This window comes from Garra rufa, chromosome 14 (genome assembly GCF_049309525.1).
Source record: "Garra rufa chromosome 14, GarRuf1.0, whole genome shotgun sequence".
NCBI lineage: Eukaryota > Metazoa > Chordata > Actinopteri > Cypriniformes > Cyprinidae > Garra > Garra rufa.
This window is the reverse complement of record NC_133374.1, coordinates 23782746-23801603: the sequence shown is the minus strand read 5'-3', so window position 1 is coordinate 23801603 and position 18858 is coordinate 23782746. Positions and strand designations below refer to the sequence as shown.

General features: G+C 36.4%; 1 protein-coding gene across 1 annotated transcript in view; it reads left to right on the top strand.

Annotated features, from left to right (window-relative positions):
* The window catches only part of sgsm2 (small G protein signaling modulator 2), an 86633-nt gene that overhangs the window by 48425 nt on the left and 19350 nt on the right, over nt 1-18858 (top strand). The window contains exons 4-12 of the mRNA XM_073818108.1: nt 7954-8118; nt 8516-8583; nt 8789-8937; nt 9546-9680; nt 12502-12626; nt 13006-13073; nt 13761-13924; nt 15457-15589; nt 17948-18085. Coding sequence (XP_073674209.1) covers nt 7954-8118; nt 8516-8583; nt 8789-8937; nt 9546-9680; nt 12502-12626; nt 13006-13073; nt 13761-13924; nt 15457-15589; nt 17948-18085 — 1145 coding nt within the window. The remainder of the gene's footprint in view (nt 1-7953; nt 8119-8515; nt 8584-8788; nt 8938-9545; nt 9681-12501; nt 12627-13005; nt 13074-13760; nt 13925-15456; nt 15590-17947; nt 18086-18858) is intronic.

Sequence of the window (18858 nt, the reverse complement as noted above, 5' to 3'; positions counted from 1 at the left end):
CATGGCTGATCAGGGGAGTAGCCCCCCCTCCCCCCCCCCAAAATGTTTGGGGGAACCTAGGGCATAGTCCACCCAGGAGAGCACGGAAGGGCGCGCAGGAGAGAGCTCCGGCTCTGGAGGGCGGCAGGAGAGAGCTCCGGCTCTGGAGGGCGCGCAGGAGAGAGCTCCGGCTCTGGAGGGCGCGCAGGAGAGAGCTCCGGCTCGCGCTGGCTCTTGAGGAGCGGGCTCTGGACGGCGCTCTTGAGGAGCGGGCTCTGGACGGCTGGACGACCCCAGCGGAGATTCATGAGGGCTGGGCGTCTCCAGCGGAGACACTAAAGGAGCAAGCTCTGGGCTAGTGGTCACTGGAGGGCGCTCTGACGGCGCGGTCACTGGAGGGTTGGGCGGAACCAGCGGAGACTCTGGGAGGCTGGGCGGAACCAGCGGAGACTCTGACTTGGCGGTAGCCATCTTGGGTGCAGACTCAGGCTTGGTGGCCATCTTGGCCGGGAACTCAGGAACGGCGGCCATCTTGGCCGGGGATTCAGGCTTGGCGGCCATCTTGGCCGGGGACTCAGGAACGGCGGCCATCTTTACCAGAGATTCAGGTTTGGCGGCCATCTTGGCCAGGGATTCAGGCTTGGCGGCCAACTTGGCCAGGGATTCAGGCTTGGCGGCCATCTTGGCCGGGGACTCAGGAACGAAAGCCGTCTTGCATGCAGACACTGGCGTGACAGCCATCTTGCTTACAGACTCATGCGTGGCAGCCATCTTGCTTGCAGACTTTAGCGTGGCAGCCATCTTGCTTGCAGACTCTGGCGTGGCAGCCATCTTGCTTGCAGACTCTGACATGGCAGCCATCTTGCTTGTAGCGTCTGGCATGGCAGCCATCTTGTGAGCTGGCGTGGCGGCCATTTTGTTAGCTGGCGTGGCGGCCATCTTGCGAGCTGACGCTGGCCTGGCGGCTAACGGGCTTAAGCGCGGAGAGGAAGCCGGCAGGCTTGAGCGCTGGGTCGGAGGCTGGCAGACTAGAGCGCGGGGAGGAGGCCGGCCGCATCGGGCTGAGGACAGCGGCGGAGCTTTGGAGGATGACTGGGGATAGGAGACTGGGCTGGCGGTTCGATCCGTTGGAACGGTATGTGGAGGTTCTCGGCTTATGGCAGGCTGGCGCGATGTGCTGTGTCTGTGAGGGGACTGGAAGATGAGACCGACCAGAATTAGGAAATTCTTCAACTTCAAAATCAGATCCATTCAAATAGAGAATCAGGTTTATTAGCTCGATCAAGGGGAAATTACAAGAGGGAAGATCGCAGCGAATGGTCTCATCATCCAGCCCCAAAACAAACACAGCACCAAGAGCAGCCTCGTGCCAGCCTACCTGATGGGAGAGCTCGATGAAGTCCTCCACATATCGCTCCAACTCACGGCCACCTTGCGGTCTCCTCAGAGCTGCCTCAGCCTGACTCATATTCTTGTTTGGTCCGTCGTTCTGTCACACTCTGGCTGGGTTGAGGAGTGGAGATGGAGGAGGAGAACCGGAATAAATGAATAAATAAAGTTTATTAAACAAAAACACTGAAAATGATAACAAACAAACAAACAAACAAACAAACAAACAAACAAACAAACAAACGGGAGCAAGAAACGAGCACATGTAACGTTAACGACGGACAGCTGGGAATGATCAGACACAGACTTAAATACACAGAAAACAAGGCGTGGCTACAAACGAGATAACAGGATAACGAGGGGGAAATACAAATATGGGCATGGATGGAACCAAAAACACTAAACCAAAAGGGGGAGCAAATGGGACAAACCAAAAGTACTGGAAACAGAGGGGGAAAAACACTAGGAAAACAGAACAGGATAGGACAAAATACTGACAACATGCAGCGCTGAAACCCTATTGTAAATGTTAGAATGGCCAAGAATTAGCAATCTCCATGCTCAGCAGGAACTCAGCAGAAACTCAGCAGAAACTCAGCAGGCCTGTTTGACTCACAGCCCCAGAAGGTCTGTAAAAATGTTTTTAAAGAAAACGGCCACTGGGGGCGATATCGCATTTTTCAAGGCTGTAAACGATTGTACATTGCACGGTTTTGTATCATACGATAGACCTCCTCATTCTGGGCAACTCTGCCTCTAGACCCACTGCTGTCTATCAAACCGTTTGTTAAATGATTGAGAAAATGTAAAAAACCTACTTTTGCGAACTACTCCTAGGTTTTTTGCTCCATCATTGCAGTACAATTCTCTGGACTCTCTAGGTCAATATTTACCATTCGGGAAGCTATAACAGAAAAGAGGCCTGTCCAAACATACCCAAAAAGCCTATAAAGCCTAAACGAAAACTCAAAACTTCACAAAACCTATTGAGCACATGCGACAAGTGATTCTAAGCAAGCATGCAATGTTTTAAAGAGGTTGGACCACAGCTGCCATTATAACAGTCATAAACATTAAAACACTTCTTATTTCTATAGAAAAATGACCTGGATTTGACAAAAATGCTGTTTTTAATCTTTGATTTAGGTGGTTACAGGCTTTCTAAATAATATGTAATGTCTTTTTTCATATGTGCTTGAATGCCTTAAAGTGCTTGAACCCTGGTCATTGCTGCTTGCAGCTATATTTGATTATTTGTTATTAAAAGAGGTAAATTATCTTTAAAATTTTACATGGGTTTGAATCAGATTCAGTTAGATAAACAGTCTTACCCACTCAATCTTACCCACTGACTCAGATCAACTTACCCCTAACCTGTGCCATGGGAACACTCCTCTTTGTCATTTTAGTCATTTTAACCATGAAAAATGACATACTTTTAACAATCCTGCTTATTCTGCTTATCAATATGAACTGTAAGTAGAGCTGCTGAAAGTCAAAGAAAGCCATAAACAGGAACTGATCATATTAGTGATATAAGCAATGCTTTATGACTGATAAGCTGTTCAGACAATGATGAAAGCAGGAAGCAGATCACATCTGGTGTGTGGAGAGGAATGATTTGCTGCTTTGTTGGGCTTTAAACAGAAGACTGGCTCTGCCGCACTCTAAATGAGGAATGCTTTGGGCGGATGCTCCGGGGCTTCGGTCAGCTTCTTATTTTCCCATTAACTCTCCATTAGCGGAGCCACATGGCCAATGTGCCACTCAAGAGCGGACCGCTAGGGCCTAATAGCCACAATCTCCAGGTGACTCAACATCTCTGTTGTGGTCAGAGATTAGCTGAAGCCACTTCGGTGTGTCTGTACAGTAGCTGCTCTCACACACATTTAAAGCATTAATGTGGAGTGCTGCAGGTCACATGATCTGCGGTGTTCCCTGCCTGTCCATTTTAAGCACCCCTCCCCCACCGCACTCACTCGGTTACTCGCGTTGCCACAGCAACACCATGGTGTCACCATCGCTAGAGCAACAAGATGCTCGCTGGTTATTGAATACCTCTACCGCAGCAATTCAGAGCTCAAACTCGGGTCTAATAAAGCAACTGCATGTCATTACTTTCTTATGCAACAGAGTTATATTGCACCCAAAACACATTTGTACTTTGTTCAAATGATTTTATTTATTGCGATTGTATTTAGCTTCACAATTTTAATTGGTTTTAATTAGAGTCTCTTGTACTCACCAAGGCTATTTGATTAGAAATACAGTAAAAATTTTACAAATGTGAGATATTATTACAATTTAGGATATTTGTTTTATACTTTTATATATTTTAAAATGTAATTTATTCCTGTGATGACAAAGCTAAATTTTTAGTTTCACCTGATCCTTCATAAATCACTCTAATATGCTGATTACTTCTCAGATATATATGTCGATTATTTTTAGTGCTTAATTATTTATAATGGTGAGCATATAAGATACTACTTTCAAAAACAGTAACCTTAATTTTATATTAAAAAATCTTTTGAGAGATATGTATGTATATACAATTCCAGTCAAAAGTTTTTGAACAGTAAGATGTTTTTATGTTTTTTGAATAAGTCTCTTCTGCTCACCGAGCCTGCATTTATTTGATCCAAAGTGCAGCAAAAACAGTAAAATTCTTAAATATTTTTACTATTTAACATAACTGTTTTCTATTTGAATATATTTTAAAATGAAATTTATTCCTGTAATCAAAGCTACATTTTCAGCATCATTACTTCAGCCTTCAAAAGTCATTATAAAATGCTGATTTGTTGTTCAAGAAACATTTATTATATTTATAAATATTTAAAATAGTTGAGTAAATTTTTTTTTCAAGATTAACTGATGTATAGAAAGACCCAAAAATCGGCATTTATCTGAAATAAATAAGCAAAAATAAATAATAAATAAACAAGCTTTTGTAACATTGTACACAATAGCATTAAAAAGCTTGGAGTCAGTATATATAAGAAACAATAAAAAATAATACTTTTATTTCGCAAGGATGCTTTAAATTGATCAAAAGTGATGATAAAGACGTTTATAATGTTACAAAAGATTTTTATTTCAGATAAATATTGTTCTTTTGAACTTTTTAATTCATTTTAAAAATCTACTCAGCTGTTTTCAACATAATAATAATAAATGTTTTTTGAGCAGCAAATCAGAATATTAGAATTTCTGAAGGATCATGTGACACTGAAGACTGGAGTAATGATGCTAAAAATTCAGCTTTGAAATCACAGGAATAAATTACATTTTAAAATATATTCAAATAGAGAACAGCTATTTTAAATAGTAAAAATATTTTAAAATTGTACTCTCTTTGCTGTACTTCGGTTCAAATAAATGCAGGCTTGGTGAGCAGAATGCAACAAAATTAGAGTTTTATTTTATATATTATTGTTAATTTGCAGTTCAAGTTAATTTCTGTTAAAAGATGGCAATTTATTTATATTGGTATAAAAAGAGTAGCAGTGGAAAGTAGCGTCTGTATGTTGCCATGAACAACGGTAAATATACAGTTCAGCATCATTATACAAAAATATTTGCTATTTTAGGATTCATTATGCACTCGGTGAACCCTTTCTGCATCTTTATTAACGGGCCTCTGCACTGGATGCTCTACATTATTGCTCTTGGAGCAGAAATGCACAGTTTCATCTCCATAGCATCTGCAGCTCATCTCAGGTGCAGGGATTTATTTGCTTGTTTATACTGATGTCCACTTCTGCGGCCAGCGCTCACACACACAGTGTAAGTGGTAGGCCGTTATGCGATCAATGCTTATGTAAATCAGAGAAGATGAGGGCGCTGTGGCTCAGACAGCAGACTCATCCATCTCTGGTGTGCCTGCAGCTGTGGTGTAGTGTGATGTCCGGGCTGGAGGGAGATTAATGGCTGTGGGGTGTTATTGGCTTACGCCCATGATGGACTCTCTCATCGGTGCGCTCAACATTACAGCAGTCCTCCCAGCTCTCCACAAACTGAGAACGGATCTCAGATGGGCTTAGTCACAGAAACTGGCTTAAAGGAATATTCCAGGTTTATTTTCAGCCTGAAGTTGGGATTGTTTACCACAAAATAATTTACTCACCTACATGTTGATTAGGGCTGTCACAATTTCCTTTTCAATTCGAGTACACGATTTAAAAAAAATCCTGGATTGCATTTTGCCAATGTTGAGTAACCAGCAAAATCCTGGAAGTGGTTTTTCAATGGACGAGATTCTTATTAAACATACAATAAACTGATTTTCTCCATCGAAAATCAGAAATCATGTTTGAAACAACATGAGGGTGAGTAAATGATAACAGAATTTTTATTTTTTGGTTGAACTGTCCCTTTAAGTCATTTTTTTTTATTGGTGCCACTGTTTTTTTTTTTCTCCCCCAAACAACTCTATTCAATCTTGGCTTACTGCACTAGCTTGTGACAGTCCCCTAAAGCAATATTTTTTACTTGGTTCTTCTGTGATTTCTTCATTTCTCCGAGTGCAGCAACGACTCTCTGTCACCCTAGAGCTGGTGTCTGGCTCTCGGTAAAAACTAACAGTGTTACTGTAATGCTGTAATGCCGTCTCAGCCAAAACATACAATCGTGTTCAAAAGTTAGGGGTTGGTAAGATTTCTTTTTTCATGATTTTGAAGAAAAAAAAGTCTGTTAGGCTTACCAACGCTGAATGTATTTGCTCAGAAATACAGTAATAGTATTATAATTTAAAAGAACTGTTTTCTTTTTTATTATATTTTAAAATGTAATTTATTTCTGTGATGCAAAACTGAATTTTCAGTATCATTACGCCAGTCTTCAGTGTCACACAATCCTTCCGAAATCATTTTAATATGCAGATTTGCTAAAAACAGTTATACATTTCTCTCAGGTTTCTTTTATGAATAGAAAGTTCAAAAGAACAGCATTTATTTGAAATTGAAAATCTATAGAAATTTCTATACTTTCTATACTTTTCCATATTTCTTGTGGTCAAGTTAAAGCGTCCTTGCTGAATAAAAGTATTAATCTCACTTCCTGACCCGAAACTTTTGAACATTAGTGTAGTGTAGTTGTGGGGTATTTTGTCCAAAATGTTTTTCAGGAGTAACTTGTTGATGGTTTAAGTGGCTTCTATGACAGATAATGCAAGTCTAATCTATGTTCCGGCTCTTGTGTTACTTAGTCTTTTATCTGTGAGATTTATCTCTTTTAATGCTCTGAGGTGAGTCTTTTGGGATGACACATGCTCTGTCCCTGTCATTGTGTGAATATGTGTTGTCCCCGAATGCTGAATGGCCCAGCTGGTTCAAGTGGTTTTTGTGACTTCAGTTGGCCCTCCTGTGCTGTTGTAGATGAGCAGCCAGGTCATCCTGTTAAGAAGCTGTATGGAGAAGTATATGGACTCACAAACACTTAAAAATTCCCACTGACAAGCACAGTCATAATCCCTTTTGTATCACTTGCTTCTTTTATAAGGCCAGATAATGTAAGTATGGGATTTTAGCAGGTTACAGTATATGAGGACAAACAGAAGCACAAAATGATTAAAGAAAGGCCTAGTTTTAAAGGGATAGTTCACCCAAAAATTACAATTCTGTCATTAAAGGAATAGTTCACTTTCAGAACAAAAATTGACAAATAATGTACTCACCCCCTTGTCATTCAAGATGTTTATGTCTTTCTTTCTTCAGTCGTAAGGAAATTACGTTTTTTGAGGAAAACATTTCAGGATTTCTCTCCATATAATGGACTTCTATGGTGCCCCCAAGTTTGGCTCTAAACGATCACAGCCGAGCAAGAACGGTCTTATCTAGCAAAACGATCAGTTATTTTCTAAAAAAAAATTACAATTGATATACTTATTAACCTCAAATGCTCGTCTTGTCTAGCTCTGTGTGTACTCTGTGTAGAGATTAAAAAGTATATAAATTTTAAAAGTTTTTAGAAAATAACCCATCGTTTCGCTAGATAAGACCCTTCTTCCTCGGCTGGGATCATTTAGAGCCCTTTGAAGCTGCATTTAAACTGCATTTTGGAAGTTCAAACTCGAGGGCACCATAGAAGTCTATTATATGGAGAGAAATCCTGAAATCTTTTCCTCAAAAAACATAATTTCTTAAGACTGAAGAAAGAAAGACATGAACATCTTGGATGACAAGGGGGTGAGTACATTATCTGTAAATTTGAAATGAAAAAAACGAACTACTCCTTTAATTACTCACCCTTATGTCACTCCAAACCTGTAAGACCTTCGTTCATCTTCGAAACACAAATGAATATATTTTTGATGAAATCCAGTAGCTTTCTGACCCTGCCTCAACAGCAACACAACTAACACGTTCAAAGCCCAGAAAAGCAGTAAGGACATTGTTAAAATAGTCCATGTGACATCACCTTAATGTTATGAAGCTATGAGAATAACCTCTTTATTCAACAATTTTTTTTCCTGTTTGGTTGCATAAGACTTCTTGGTTTGTAATGACTCTATTTGATTATGTTTTTTGTTTGCATATACATTTGCATTCTTGTGTATGACTGTATTATTGATGTCTTTCTCAGGAGAGCCCAGAGCACAGGACAGGAGCCCCTTCGGAGGCAGGGCTCCTCTGCCGGTCGAGCACCTCAGCCACTCTCTGCACAGGCCATCAAGCACATATGGGTCCGCACAGCCCTCTTTGAGAAGGTCCTGGATAAAGTAGTGCAGTATATTGTGGATAATGCAAGGTAATGAGCATCGGTACTTTAGGATTAAAAAATATTAAAAGAATAGTTTCCCAAAAAATGAAAATTCTGTCATTAATTACTCGCCCTCGTGTCGTTCCAAACCCATAAGACCTTCATTCATCTTCAAAACACAAATGAAGATATTTTTGAAATGTAATATCTATGCATGCCTATTTTTCTTAAATAATAGTGACTGCATAACAAGCATTGTTCATCTCTCTTATGCAGAGAGTTATTTGTCAAGATTAAGGCTTGAAATTTATCATTTGCCCATGGTGATTGTTTGGACTGTCATATGGAGCTCGTGAAATAATGTGTTATTTGTTCAACCTTTGAAAGAGGTCTCTGGTTATTGACATACACATTGTGTGTGTTTGCTGTTTGTGTGTGTCTGTAGTAAGTATTATGAAAGGGAGGCTCTCATGCACGACTCTGTGTTTGGTCCTATACTGGCGGCACTACTGGGTGAGTGTTCCTGATGCATAAAGCACACGCTATCTACTCATAATGCGGCTAATAGAGATTTATAGATCACTCAAGAACAAGTTCAATGAAAAGTGATGGTGTTGGCTTTCATTATTTTATTGTAATTCACTCTGGCATTTTGTATCACAATATATTATCACATTACAATTTGTTTTATGTGCAATCAATATTTTTTCCTCTACAGTTGGGCCTTGCGCTCTAGAGTACACCAAGCTCAAGACGTCGGATCATTTCTGGACGGACCCGTCAGCCAATGAGCTTGTCCAAAGGCATCGCATTCATGGGGCCCACAGGGGCCAAGAAGTGTCGCCGGGCCGCAGGCCTGCACTTGGGGTGAGAATATCATATAGTCAAACAAAAATTTTAATCAGACAGTTTTATTCACTATAGTTTAGAAAATGGTGGTAAAAAATGACAAGAACTCAAGAGTCAAACTGTGTCAGAACAAATTCATCTTGATAATCACAAATTTATTACAGTCAAACCAAAATTTATTCAGTCACCTTAACATTTCTTACATTATCACAGTTTTTTCATTATAGTTTAGAAAATGGTAATAAAATATAAGAACTCAGGAGCCTCAAAACTAATTCATCTTGATAATGTCAGATAACTTTGATAGAAAGGTATGTAGCAAAAAATAGTCAAGACAAAGTGTCAAAGCAAATTTTTGGTCCCAAATGTTTGTCAGTTTTACTGGTAATCCACTGTATGAAGAATCTTTGGGTATAATATGTCACAGTTTACTATTTTTCTATCCTCACATACACAAATGAACTATAGTGTCCTGCACCCACTAGCAAAAAATTGTACCTGGTGCCTGAATAATTTTTGGTTTGATTGTACATATAGAGGTGATTGTGTAGTAGTTTTGTTTACATAAACAGGTAATTTCAAAAGTGAACAGAAAAAATATCTCATAATCAATGTTTTTTCCTCAGATCCGAAAGCGTCAGTCTTCAGGAAGCATGTCTGAGGACAAGTTTGCAGCCTCGGCCAGAGAGTATGTTGAATCCCTGCACCAGAACTCACGTGTTCACTTGCTCTACGGAAAAAACAATGTACTCGTTCAACCGGTAAGACATTATACACACAAACAGATGCAAATGCACTTATAGGAAAACTAGTTTGATTTGCATCTACAGTTCTTTGATGAATGTAACAAAAGGGATTGATTGTAGATCAATGAATGTCATTTAATCAATATAATCGAGCTTAAGGGCTGCTGGTTATAGGAATTAAGCAGGAGTGTTCTGGGTAGTTTTTCTTTTTTTAATCAAATGTAAATTCATGTCTCAGTCACATTTTCTTGGTTAAATAAACATTACTTACACTATTAGAAAAAAACATTCTGTTTTATATTTTTATATTAACAATGTAATCAAAATTCTATTTATTAAAGCCAAGTCTCATCAAAGTAGTGTTTTAAGCATTTTACATTTATTCCAAAATAATAACTCAAGGCAGTAACAATTTAAACAATATGTTTTATTTGTGAAATTGTGTTCAGCTAGTTAACTTTTAAATATTTTTGAATTTTTGGGATTATCAGTCATCAAAGAGCTTGGCAAATATTGATCACAGATGCTGAGATTTACTATAATCTTCGCCAAGCTGATTACTCACTAAAACTCCTACAGATCATGTTTTCATGCCATTCCAAGTCTTATTTTGATGTAACAAAGTCGTTATATCTAATTGTGTGAGTTGTTTATTTCCTTTTTTTAAACTGGTCTTCCCTTTAACACCATTATATTGTTCATTCAGACTGATTTGCGTGCCTGAAAGAGGCGGGATTTATCCCATGAACCAATCACAGTCGAACATAACCAGTCATATCCAATCATATCATGACTCATGTGACTTTCCCCTATTCGTTCTCAATTACTCTCCACCAAACTCACCGCACACTTTACGGGGTTTTTTGCTTTAGAAAACGGAAAGATTTATACACTATTTTTTTTTCTCATCCAATATTTTGAGGGAAACATATGGAAGCCCGTTTCCGCCACTGAATAAAAAAATAAAAAAGGTTATTGTGACTTTTTAGCTCACAATTCTGACTTTTTTCTCACAATTGTAGGTTTACAGTAAATCTCACTATTTTCCCAGAATTGCATCTTATAAACAATTCTGACTTTTTTTCTCAGAACTGAGATATAAATGCACAATTGCAAGTTATAAAGTCAGAATTGTGGGATATAAACTATGAATAACGAGAAATAAAGTCAGAATTGTGAGATATAAACTAGCAATTCTGTCTTTTTTCCTCGCAGTTGCGACTTTGTATTTCACTATTCAATTCAATTCGCAAATGTGAGTTTGTATCTCGCAATTCTGACTTTTTTTCTGAGGATTGTGAGATATACACTGAAAAAACAAGTTATAAAGTCAGAATTGCAAGATATAAACTCACAATTCTGAGAAATTAAGTCGCAATTGCGAGTTATAAAGTCAGAATTCCCAGATAGAAATTCACAATTCTGAGAAATGAATTCAGATTTGTGTCATATAAACTCGCAATTGTGCCATATTAAGTCAAAATTGCGAGATCGCAACACTCACAATTCTGTGAACATATCAGTAATTCTTTTTCACCTCAGAACTGGACGTTATATCTCTGCATTACAAGTTAATATCAGACGATTCTGAAAAAAAAGTCAGAATTGCGAGATACAAACTCACATTTGCGAAAAAAAAGTCAGAATTGTTAAATACAAAGTCGCAATTGTGAGGAAAAAAGTCATAATTGCTAGTTTATATCTCACAATTCTGTCTTTATTTCTCGTTATTCTGAGGAATACATTTTGAGAAATAAATTCTGAGAAATAAAGTTGCAATTGCGAGTTCTGACTTTATAACTTGTTTTTGTGATTGTATTTCTCAGAATTCTGAGAAAAAAAGTCAGAATTGTGAGATAACAAGTCGCAAAAACTTTTTTTACATTTTGAACGAAAGTGGCGGAAATGGGCTTCCATAGAATATCTGGTAGGTAGAACTATTTAAAATGTTGTTTCGCCTTGTGTAATGAATGGTCAAATGGGTTTCCCTGGCATTTTTAGCTTTTCGGCCCATGCTGACTTCCCGGCTGCTAGTTGGCTACTCTTGTGAACTGGAAAAGGCAGACTGGATTAGCCATTACACCACATTAGATTTGTCATCAAATGAGTCAGGCACGAACTGGATGTGTGCATGAAAGTGTTTGTGAGATTTGCAACGGTGACTGATGTGACTGGGCACAGAGAGTGCTAGGTCTGGCAAGGACTCATAGAAATCAATAGTGTAAACGACCCTTGCCAAAAGGATTGCAATGATTCAGGTTTAATTGGATTTCTCTGTGAAACCTGATGCGTTTTGCAGCTCTCATTATCACAGTAAATCGTCAGAGACGTTTTATTTATGTCACTCTGTTGCTTATAACGCTCATTTTTCTTTCGTTCTTTGATCTGACACCTTTCTGCTCTTTTTCATTTATGTTAACTTATCCACCTTTTTCTTTAACGCGAAAGTAATCCTATGGGCACAACTTCCAGTTCATTAGCCACTATAGAAAAATAACAAGAAGAATAACGATGTGCAGTGAACGGTAAAACTGTTTGCACTACAAACCAGTGTGTTCATAATTAAGATAATACATTAATAAAAATGTGGTAAGACACATTAATTTGCAATATTAAGCAGCAAAACAAGCTGTTTTGTACACCTAAAAATAGCTGGACGTCGATAAAACTGGAAGCCAAACTCATAAAAGTTACAAATGGATGGCTACGACCGGTCTTACAGGAAGACAAAGGTGGATAAACAGTGAAAAGTGTGATAGGCTGCTGATTAGGCTATTTATTTTTAAGGATTTGGGGAAGCCGCTGTGTTTTATTGAACAGACTTTGTTCTTTGCAGAAGAAGGACATGGAGGTGCTGCGTGGTTACCTGTCCCTTCATCAGACGGCCGAAACACTCACGCTGAAGTGGACGCCCAATCAGCTAATCAATGGCACTCTGGGAGATTGTGACCTGGAGAAAAGGTAATATATACTGTACACACACACAAGATGAAATCAGGTAAATTAGGTCATCAGGTAAAATGGTCTGGAAGAGCTTCGGTGGCCAATCACTGCGATTCATTTTGCCACACTGTACTTGACATGTAGGAACTGAATTTATTGGTCTGAGATTGCTAGGTTGGACAGTTACAATTACTTTCACAGAAAATGTACAGGAAAAGCATGAGATGAGTGTCCTGATGTGCTGATTGCTGGTTTGTAATGATAGGGTTGATATGTTATATCTCAATGTGAGGTTATTTAGCAAAATAACATTGATTATTTCATTTAAAAGACTATTAGGATGCTGATCTCTTTTAACAGAAAAAAATCACTTTCTCTCTCTTTTTCCACACTTTAGTATTTATTGGGACTACGCTTTGACTGTGCCTTTAAGACAGATCGTCTGCATTCATTGTCACCAGCGCCGTGAGTATTCTTCTGAACAAACTGTTAGCTTTAACAATTCTACTCATCTTTTTACATTTAAAGGGATAGTTCACCCAAAATTTATTTCATGTCGTTCCAAAACCCATAAGACTTTCGTTCATCTTCGTAACATAAATTTAGATATTTTTGATGAAATCAGAAAGCTTTCTGACCCTGCAGAGACAGCAATGCAAGTATCACATTCAAGACCCAAAATGGTAAGAAGGACATAGTCATTAAGAATAATTTTTGTGCCCAAACAAAACAAAAATAACGTGCATCATGGTACTCTGACACCGAAGAGAAGAAATTGTTAAATAATGTTTGGTTTTTGTTCTCTTTGTGCACAAAAATGATTCTCATAGCTTCATAAAATTACAGTTAAACACTGATGTTACATCACTATTTTATTTATGTCCTTACTACCTTTCTGGGCCTTAATTTTGTCAGTTGCATTGCTGTCTCTGCAGGGTCAGAAAACTCTTGGATTAATCAAAAATATCTTGATTTGTGTTCTGAAAATGGTCTTAACGGTTTAGAACAACATGAGGGTGAGTAATTAATGACAGGATTTTCATTTTTGTGTGAACTATCCTTTTAAACTTTGGCAGATTGTTAGCTTCAATTCACATTATCACATCACAGATCACAATAATATTTTATTATATTAATGTGAACTTCTCTCAGCGGACTGTGGGGGCACTCTGGTGTTAGTAAGTCAGGATGGGATCCAGCGGCCTCCTCTGCACTTCCCTCCTGGTGGCCACCTGCTGGCTTTCCTGTCCTGTTTGGAGACGGGTCTACTGCCCCGGGGTCAGCTTGAGCCCCCACTCTGGTCCCAGAAGGGCAAGGTGTGTGTTTTTTGCTTCAGAAGTTAGAAACATCATGTAACAGAATGTTTAGATGTGTCAGCAGCATTTCAAAGATTTAAATCATAAACCCCCAAAAAAAAGTTTACCCAAAAATTTAAAATTGTGGAAAATTTACTCACCCTCAGGCCATCTGAGATGTAGATGAGTTTGTCTCTTCATCAGAACTAATTTGGAAAAGTTTAGCATCACTTTGCTCACCAGTGGATCCTCTGCAGTGAATGGGTGCCATCAGAATAAGAGTCCGTCTGCAAAATGTTAATTATTTTACCAAAATATGAAGGATCATATAAAATGCATGTTTTTTTTATTATTTAATACTGACCTGAATAAGATATTTCACATAAAAGATGTTTACATATAGTCTACAAAAGAAAATAATAATTAAATAAATAAAAATGACCCCGTTCAAAAGTTTACATACTGTTGATTCTTAATAGTGTTGTTACCTGAATGATCCACAGCTGTGTTTTTTGTTTAGTGATATTTGTTCATGAGTCTCTGTTTTTCCTAAACAGTTTCTTTGGTTTTTCAGCATTTTTGTGTATTTGAACCCTTTCCAACAAAGACTGCATGATTTTGAGATCCATCTTTTCACGCTGAGGACAACTGAGTGGCTCATATGCAACTATTACAGAAGGTTCAAACGGTCTCTGATGCTTCAGAAGAAAAACAATGCATTAAGATGGGGTGAAAACTTTTGAACTTGAAGATCAGGGTAAATTTAACTTATTTTGTCTTCTGGGGAACATGCAAGTATCTTCTGTAGCTTCTGAAGGGTAGTACTAAATGAAAAATGTAAGCTATTTAGGCAAAATAACAAAAATGTACACATCCAATTTCCATTCAAAAGTTTACACCCCTGGCTCTTAATGCATAGTGTTTCCTTCTGAAGCATCAGTGAGTGTTTGAACCTTCTGTAATAGTTGCACATGAGTCCCTGAGTTGTCCTCAGTGTGAAAAGATGGATCTGAAAATCATACAGTCTTTGTTGGAAAGGGTTCAAATACACAAAATGCTATAAAACCAAAGAATTCATGGGACTGAAGGACTTTTCTGAAGAGCAGAGGGCACTTTAACTATTCAGGACAAACAAGGGACTCATAACACTATCACTAAACAAAAAAGCACAGCTGTGGATCATTCATGTAACAACACAGTATTAAGAATCACGTGTATGTAAACTTTTGAAAAGGGTCATTTTTTAAAAATTCAATTATCAGTTAACACTGTTGTCTCTTATTCATTTCACAAAACATCAATTGATGGAATGGAGTCCTGTGCATTTTTATGATGTTTTAATCAGCAGTTTGAACTGTTATTCTGACGGCACCCATTCACTGCAGAGGATCCATTGGTGAGCAAGTGACATTAAAACAGATTTGGAGAAATTCAGCATAAAGAAGAAGAAACATTGAATTGTAATCTTTAGCCTTTAATTAAACAAAATGTTCCTTATTTGAAGCAAGAAGCTGAGTTTAGTTTGATTATGACTCTGTGTGTTTGTCTAACAGGGTAAAGTCTTCCCTAAGCTTCGTAAGAGGAACAGCACGGCCCGTTTAGTGGATCAGGATGGAGATGGAGAGGAGCAGATCGCCGCAGACTACGTGTTTCGCATCGTCTATCCAGGGCACCGTCACGACTCAAGTGAGTTTCTGCAGAAATGTGCCTGTCCTCTTCACATCTCTGTCTCTGTCTCTCTTCACACATAAAGTATCTGTCCATCCATCCGTCCATCAGTGACCCCAAAAGTATTAAACACTTCAAAGCCACACATCAAAAATGTAATTAATTTGATTTTAAGTAACTTAAGCATCCAAAAGTACTTTTTTGGAGCAATCTACATTTTAAATCCTTTAAATACTCACATATTCATCTATCACTCTCAGCCACTGTTCAGCCAGACCTGATTTCCCGGATGTGTGAATGCTGAACAGGGCTGCTTTAGACACCAACCCCGCATATCATTGTTGTCTGTGTTTTGTTCTCACTTTTCTGTGGAACATAACAGCCGTTGTGGAGGCTGCTGGGAGGGATGTGAGTATTAGACGCAGCCTTTAGATTTTCAACTGTTCTGACTGGGATGACAGTGCTCCTTTTTATATCTGTGTATGTATGCACTGCAAGAAAATCATCTTCACACACTGTTTTTGTCTTGTTTTCTGGTTAAAATGTTAAAACATTCTTAAAAACAGGATCCATTTAATTCACACAGAGAAATGTTGAAAATTTTTATTTAATGTTTTATTAATTTAGAGAACAAAATAGATATCAAGCCTGGTTTTCAAAGAACATATCTTGAATTTTTTAATTCAATAAATAATAAATTAAACAAGAATTTATGTAATATGAATGTTGAAATATTTAATTTTATTTAATTTTAAATATAATACATTGATAAAAGTACACTATATTTACAAATCTTGAGCAAAAACATAGGACAAATATGACAAGTTCAATTATTGATTTAAGTCCAAATAATATATAATTGTTGAAACATTTTATTTAATTTTTAATAATTTAGTAATAATTTAATAAACTAAATTGCTTAAAATATCAATCCTTGTTTTCAAGGAACATATCTTGAATTATGTTTTTAATTCAATAAATAATAATTAGAAATTAGAATGATTTGAAATACTTTTTTTATTCATTTGTTATTCATTTTAAGGTTTTAATTTGAGATAAAACTTTTTCTGTTTTGCTCATAAAGTAAAATATAATTTTAAACTTTTAAATTTAAGTAAAACGTAATAAAGCTTAAAATGTGCCTTTAAAACAAAAAATTATTTGTTTTTTTTTTAAATATAATAAATTGTTATAAAAGTACAATATATTTATTACAAATCTAGGGAAACCGAATTTCTTAAGACATCAATCCTTGTTTTCAAGGAACATATCTTGAATTATGTTTTTAATTCAATAAATAATAATTAGAAATTAGAATGATTTGAAATACTTTTTTTTATTCATTTGTTATTCATTTTAAGGTTTTAATTTGAGATAAAACTTTTTCTGTTTTGCTCATAAATTAAAATATAATTTTAAACTTTTAAATTTAAGTTTAATAAATGAAAATGTAATAAAGCTTAAAATGTGCCTTAAAACAAAAAATTATATAATATGAATGGAGAATTTTTTTTTTTAATATAATAAATTGTTATAAAAGTACAATATGTTTATTACAAATCTAGGCAAACCGAATTTCTTAAGACATCAAACGTTGTTGTGAAAGAACATATTTTGAATTACATTTTTAATTTGGTAAATAATAATTAAAAATTAAAATGATTTGAAAGACTCTTTTATTAATTTATTATTATTATTATTATTTTTTTTTTTTTTTTCGATCAAAAATCAAACAAAAACTTTTAAATTTAGGTTTAATAAATTAAAATTTATTAAAGCTTTAAACAAGAATTTAAATAATATGAATGTTGAAACATTTTTATTTTAGTTTATTTTGTTAAATAATAAATTGTCATAAGTACAATATATTTATTACAAATCTAGGACAAAAAAATGAGAAAAATTCAATTATTGATTTAAATTACATAATATATAAATGTTAAATCTTTTTATTTAATTTTAAATACGTTTTTAATTATTTGGTAAATGATAATTAAAATTTAGAATGATTTGAATTACTTTTTGATTAATTTTTTAATTATCTTTTAAAATTTTATTTTTAAATTTATGATAACTTTTTTCTGTGTTGACCATAAATTAAAAAAACTAACTTTTACACTTTTGAGTTCAATGAACTAAAATTGAATAAGGCTTAAAATGAGACTAAAAACAATAATATAAATAAAATATAAATTCAGACTTGAAAACAAGTCTTGATGTGTTATGGAGTTTTGCTCATTTTAGGCATGTTTCTATACCCTACTGCAAAAACGAGACAAAAGCACTGATTTCAAATGATTTTTTTGCAGTGTGTGTGAGTGGAGCGTGACTTTGCTTTAGAGGCGGGTGCTAAACTGTGTTCTTTTATTGCCCAAGCAGTCACTATAAACTACCACCACACCACGGGCAGTCGTGCGCCCTCTCTGGACGACGATGAGGAGGAGGAAGATAGACTTCACGCTATGATCTCTATGATCTGCTCACGGAACCTCACAGATCCTAATGTCATGAAAGGTTTTTATCACCAGTGGCCCACTTCATTCTCCTTCCCTCCTTTCATCCTTCTTCTCCTCCCACTTTCTTTCCATCCCAACTGTTACCTGGTCCCCACAAGCAGCGACCCAGCAGTGCGGCCACTTGTCGGTCAGTGAGGGCAGATTGAGACACAGTAGGCTTCATGGTTCCCTTGTCACTCTTTAAGTTGTTGGCCTGGTCTGTATGCTTGTAACCATGGTCATATTTGCAGCTAGATCAAGTGGCACAAGACCTTGATTCATTCATTACACCAGAGAACAATGGGTAAAGACTATTAAGTATGCAGAAAATCTACATTTACTACATAAAACAGATGTTAAAGTCACTAAACACCTCAAGAACATACTGTTCTAGTAATGGAAGAGTACTAAAGAATGTGTTGGGACACAGTACTTCATCATAAATTTGTTATAAATGCCACACACTCCTATGTTGGGTATTATAAACATTTAAATGTAGCATATACACCTTTTTTTGTTCAATTGTCTGTAGTTCCAACCTAAAATAACTAGGTAGGAAAAGTCTGATTATTGATTTAATTTCCATAATTTGAATGTCGAAACTTTTATTTTATTCTATAATTTCAAATGTAATAAATATATAAATACTGTACCTATAACAATTTAAGTAAAATGAGCAGTTCTAACCAAAAATAATTAGGTAAGAAAATTCTAATTATTGGTTTAACTTACATAATTTAAATGTTGAATTACTTTTATTGTCTTATTTTATTTTTATTTTATTTATTTTAA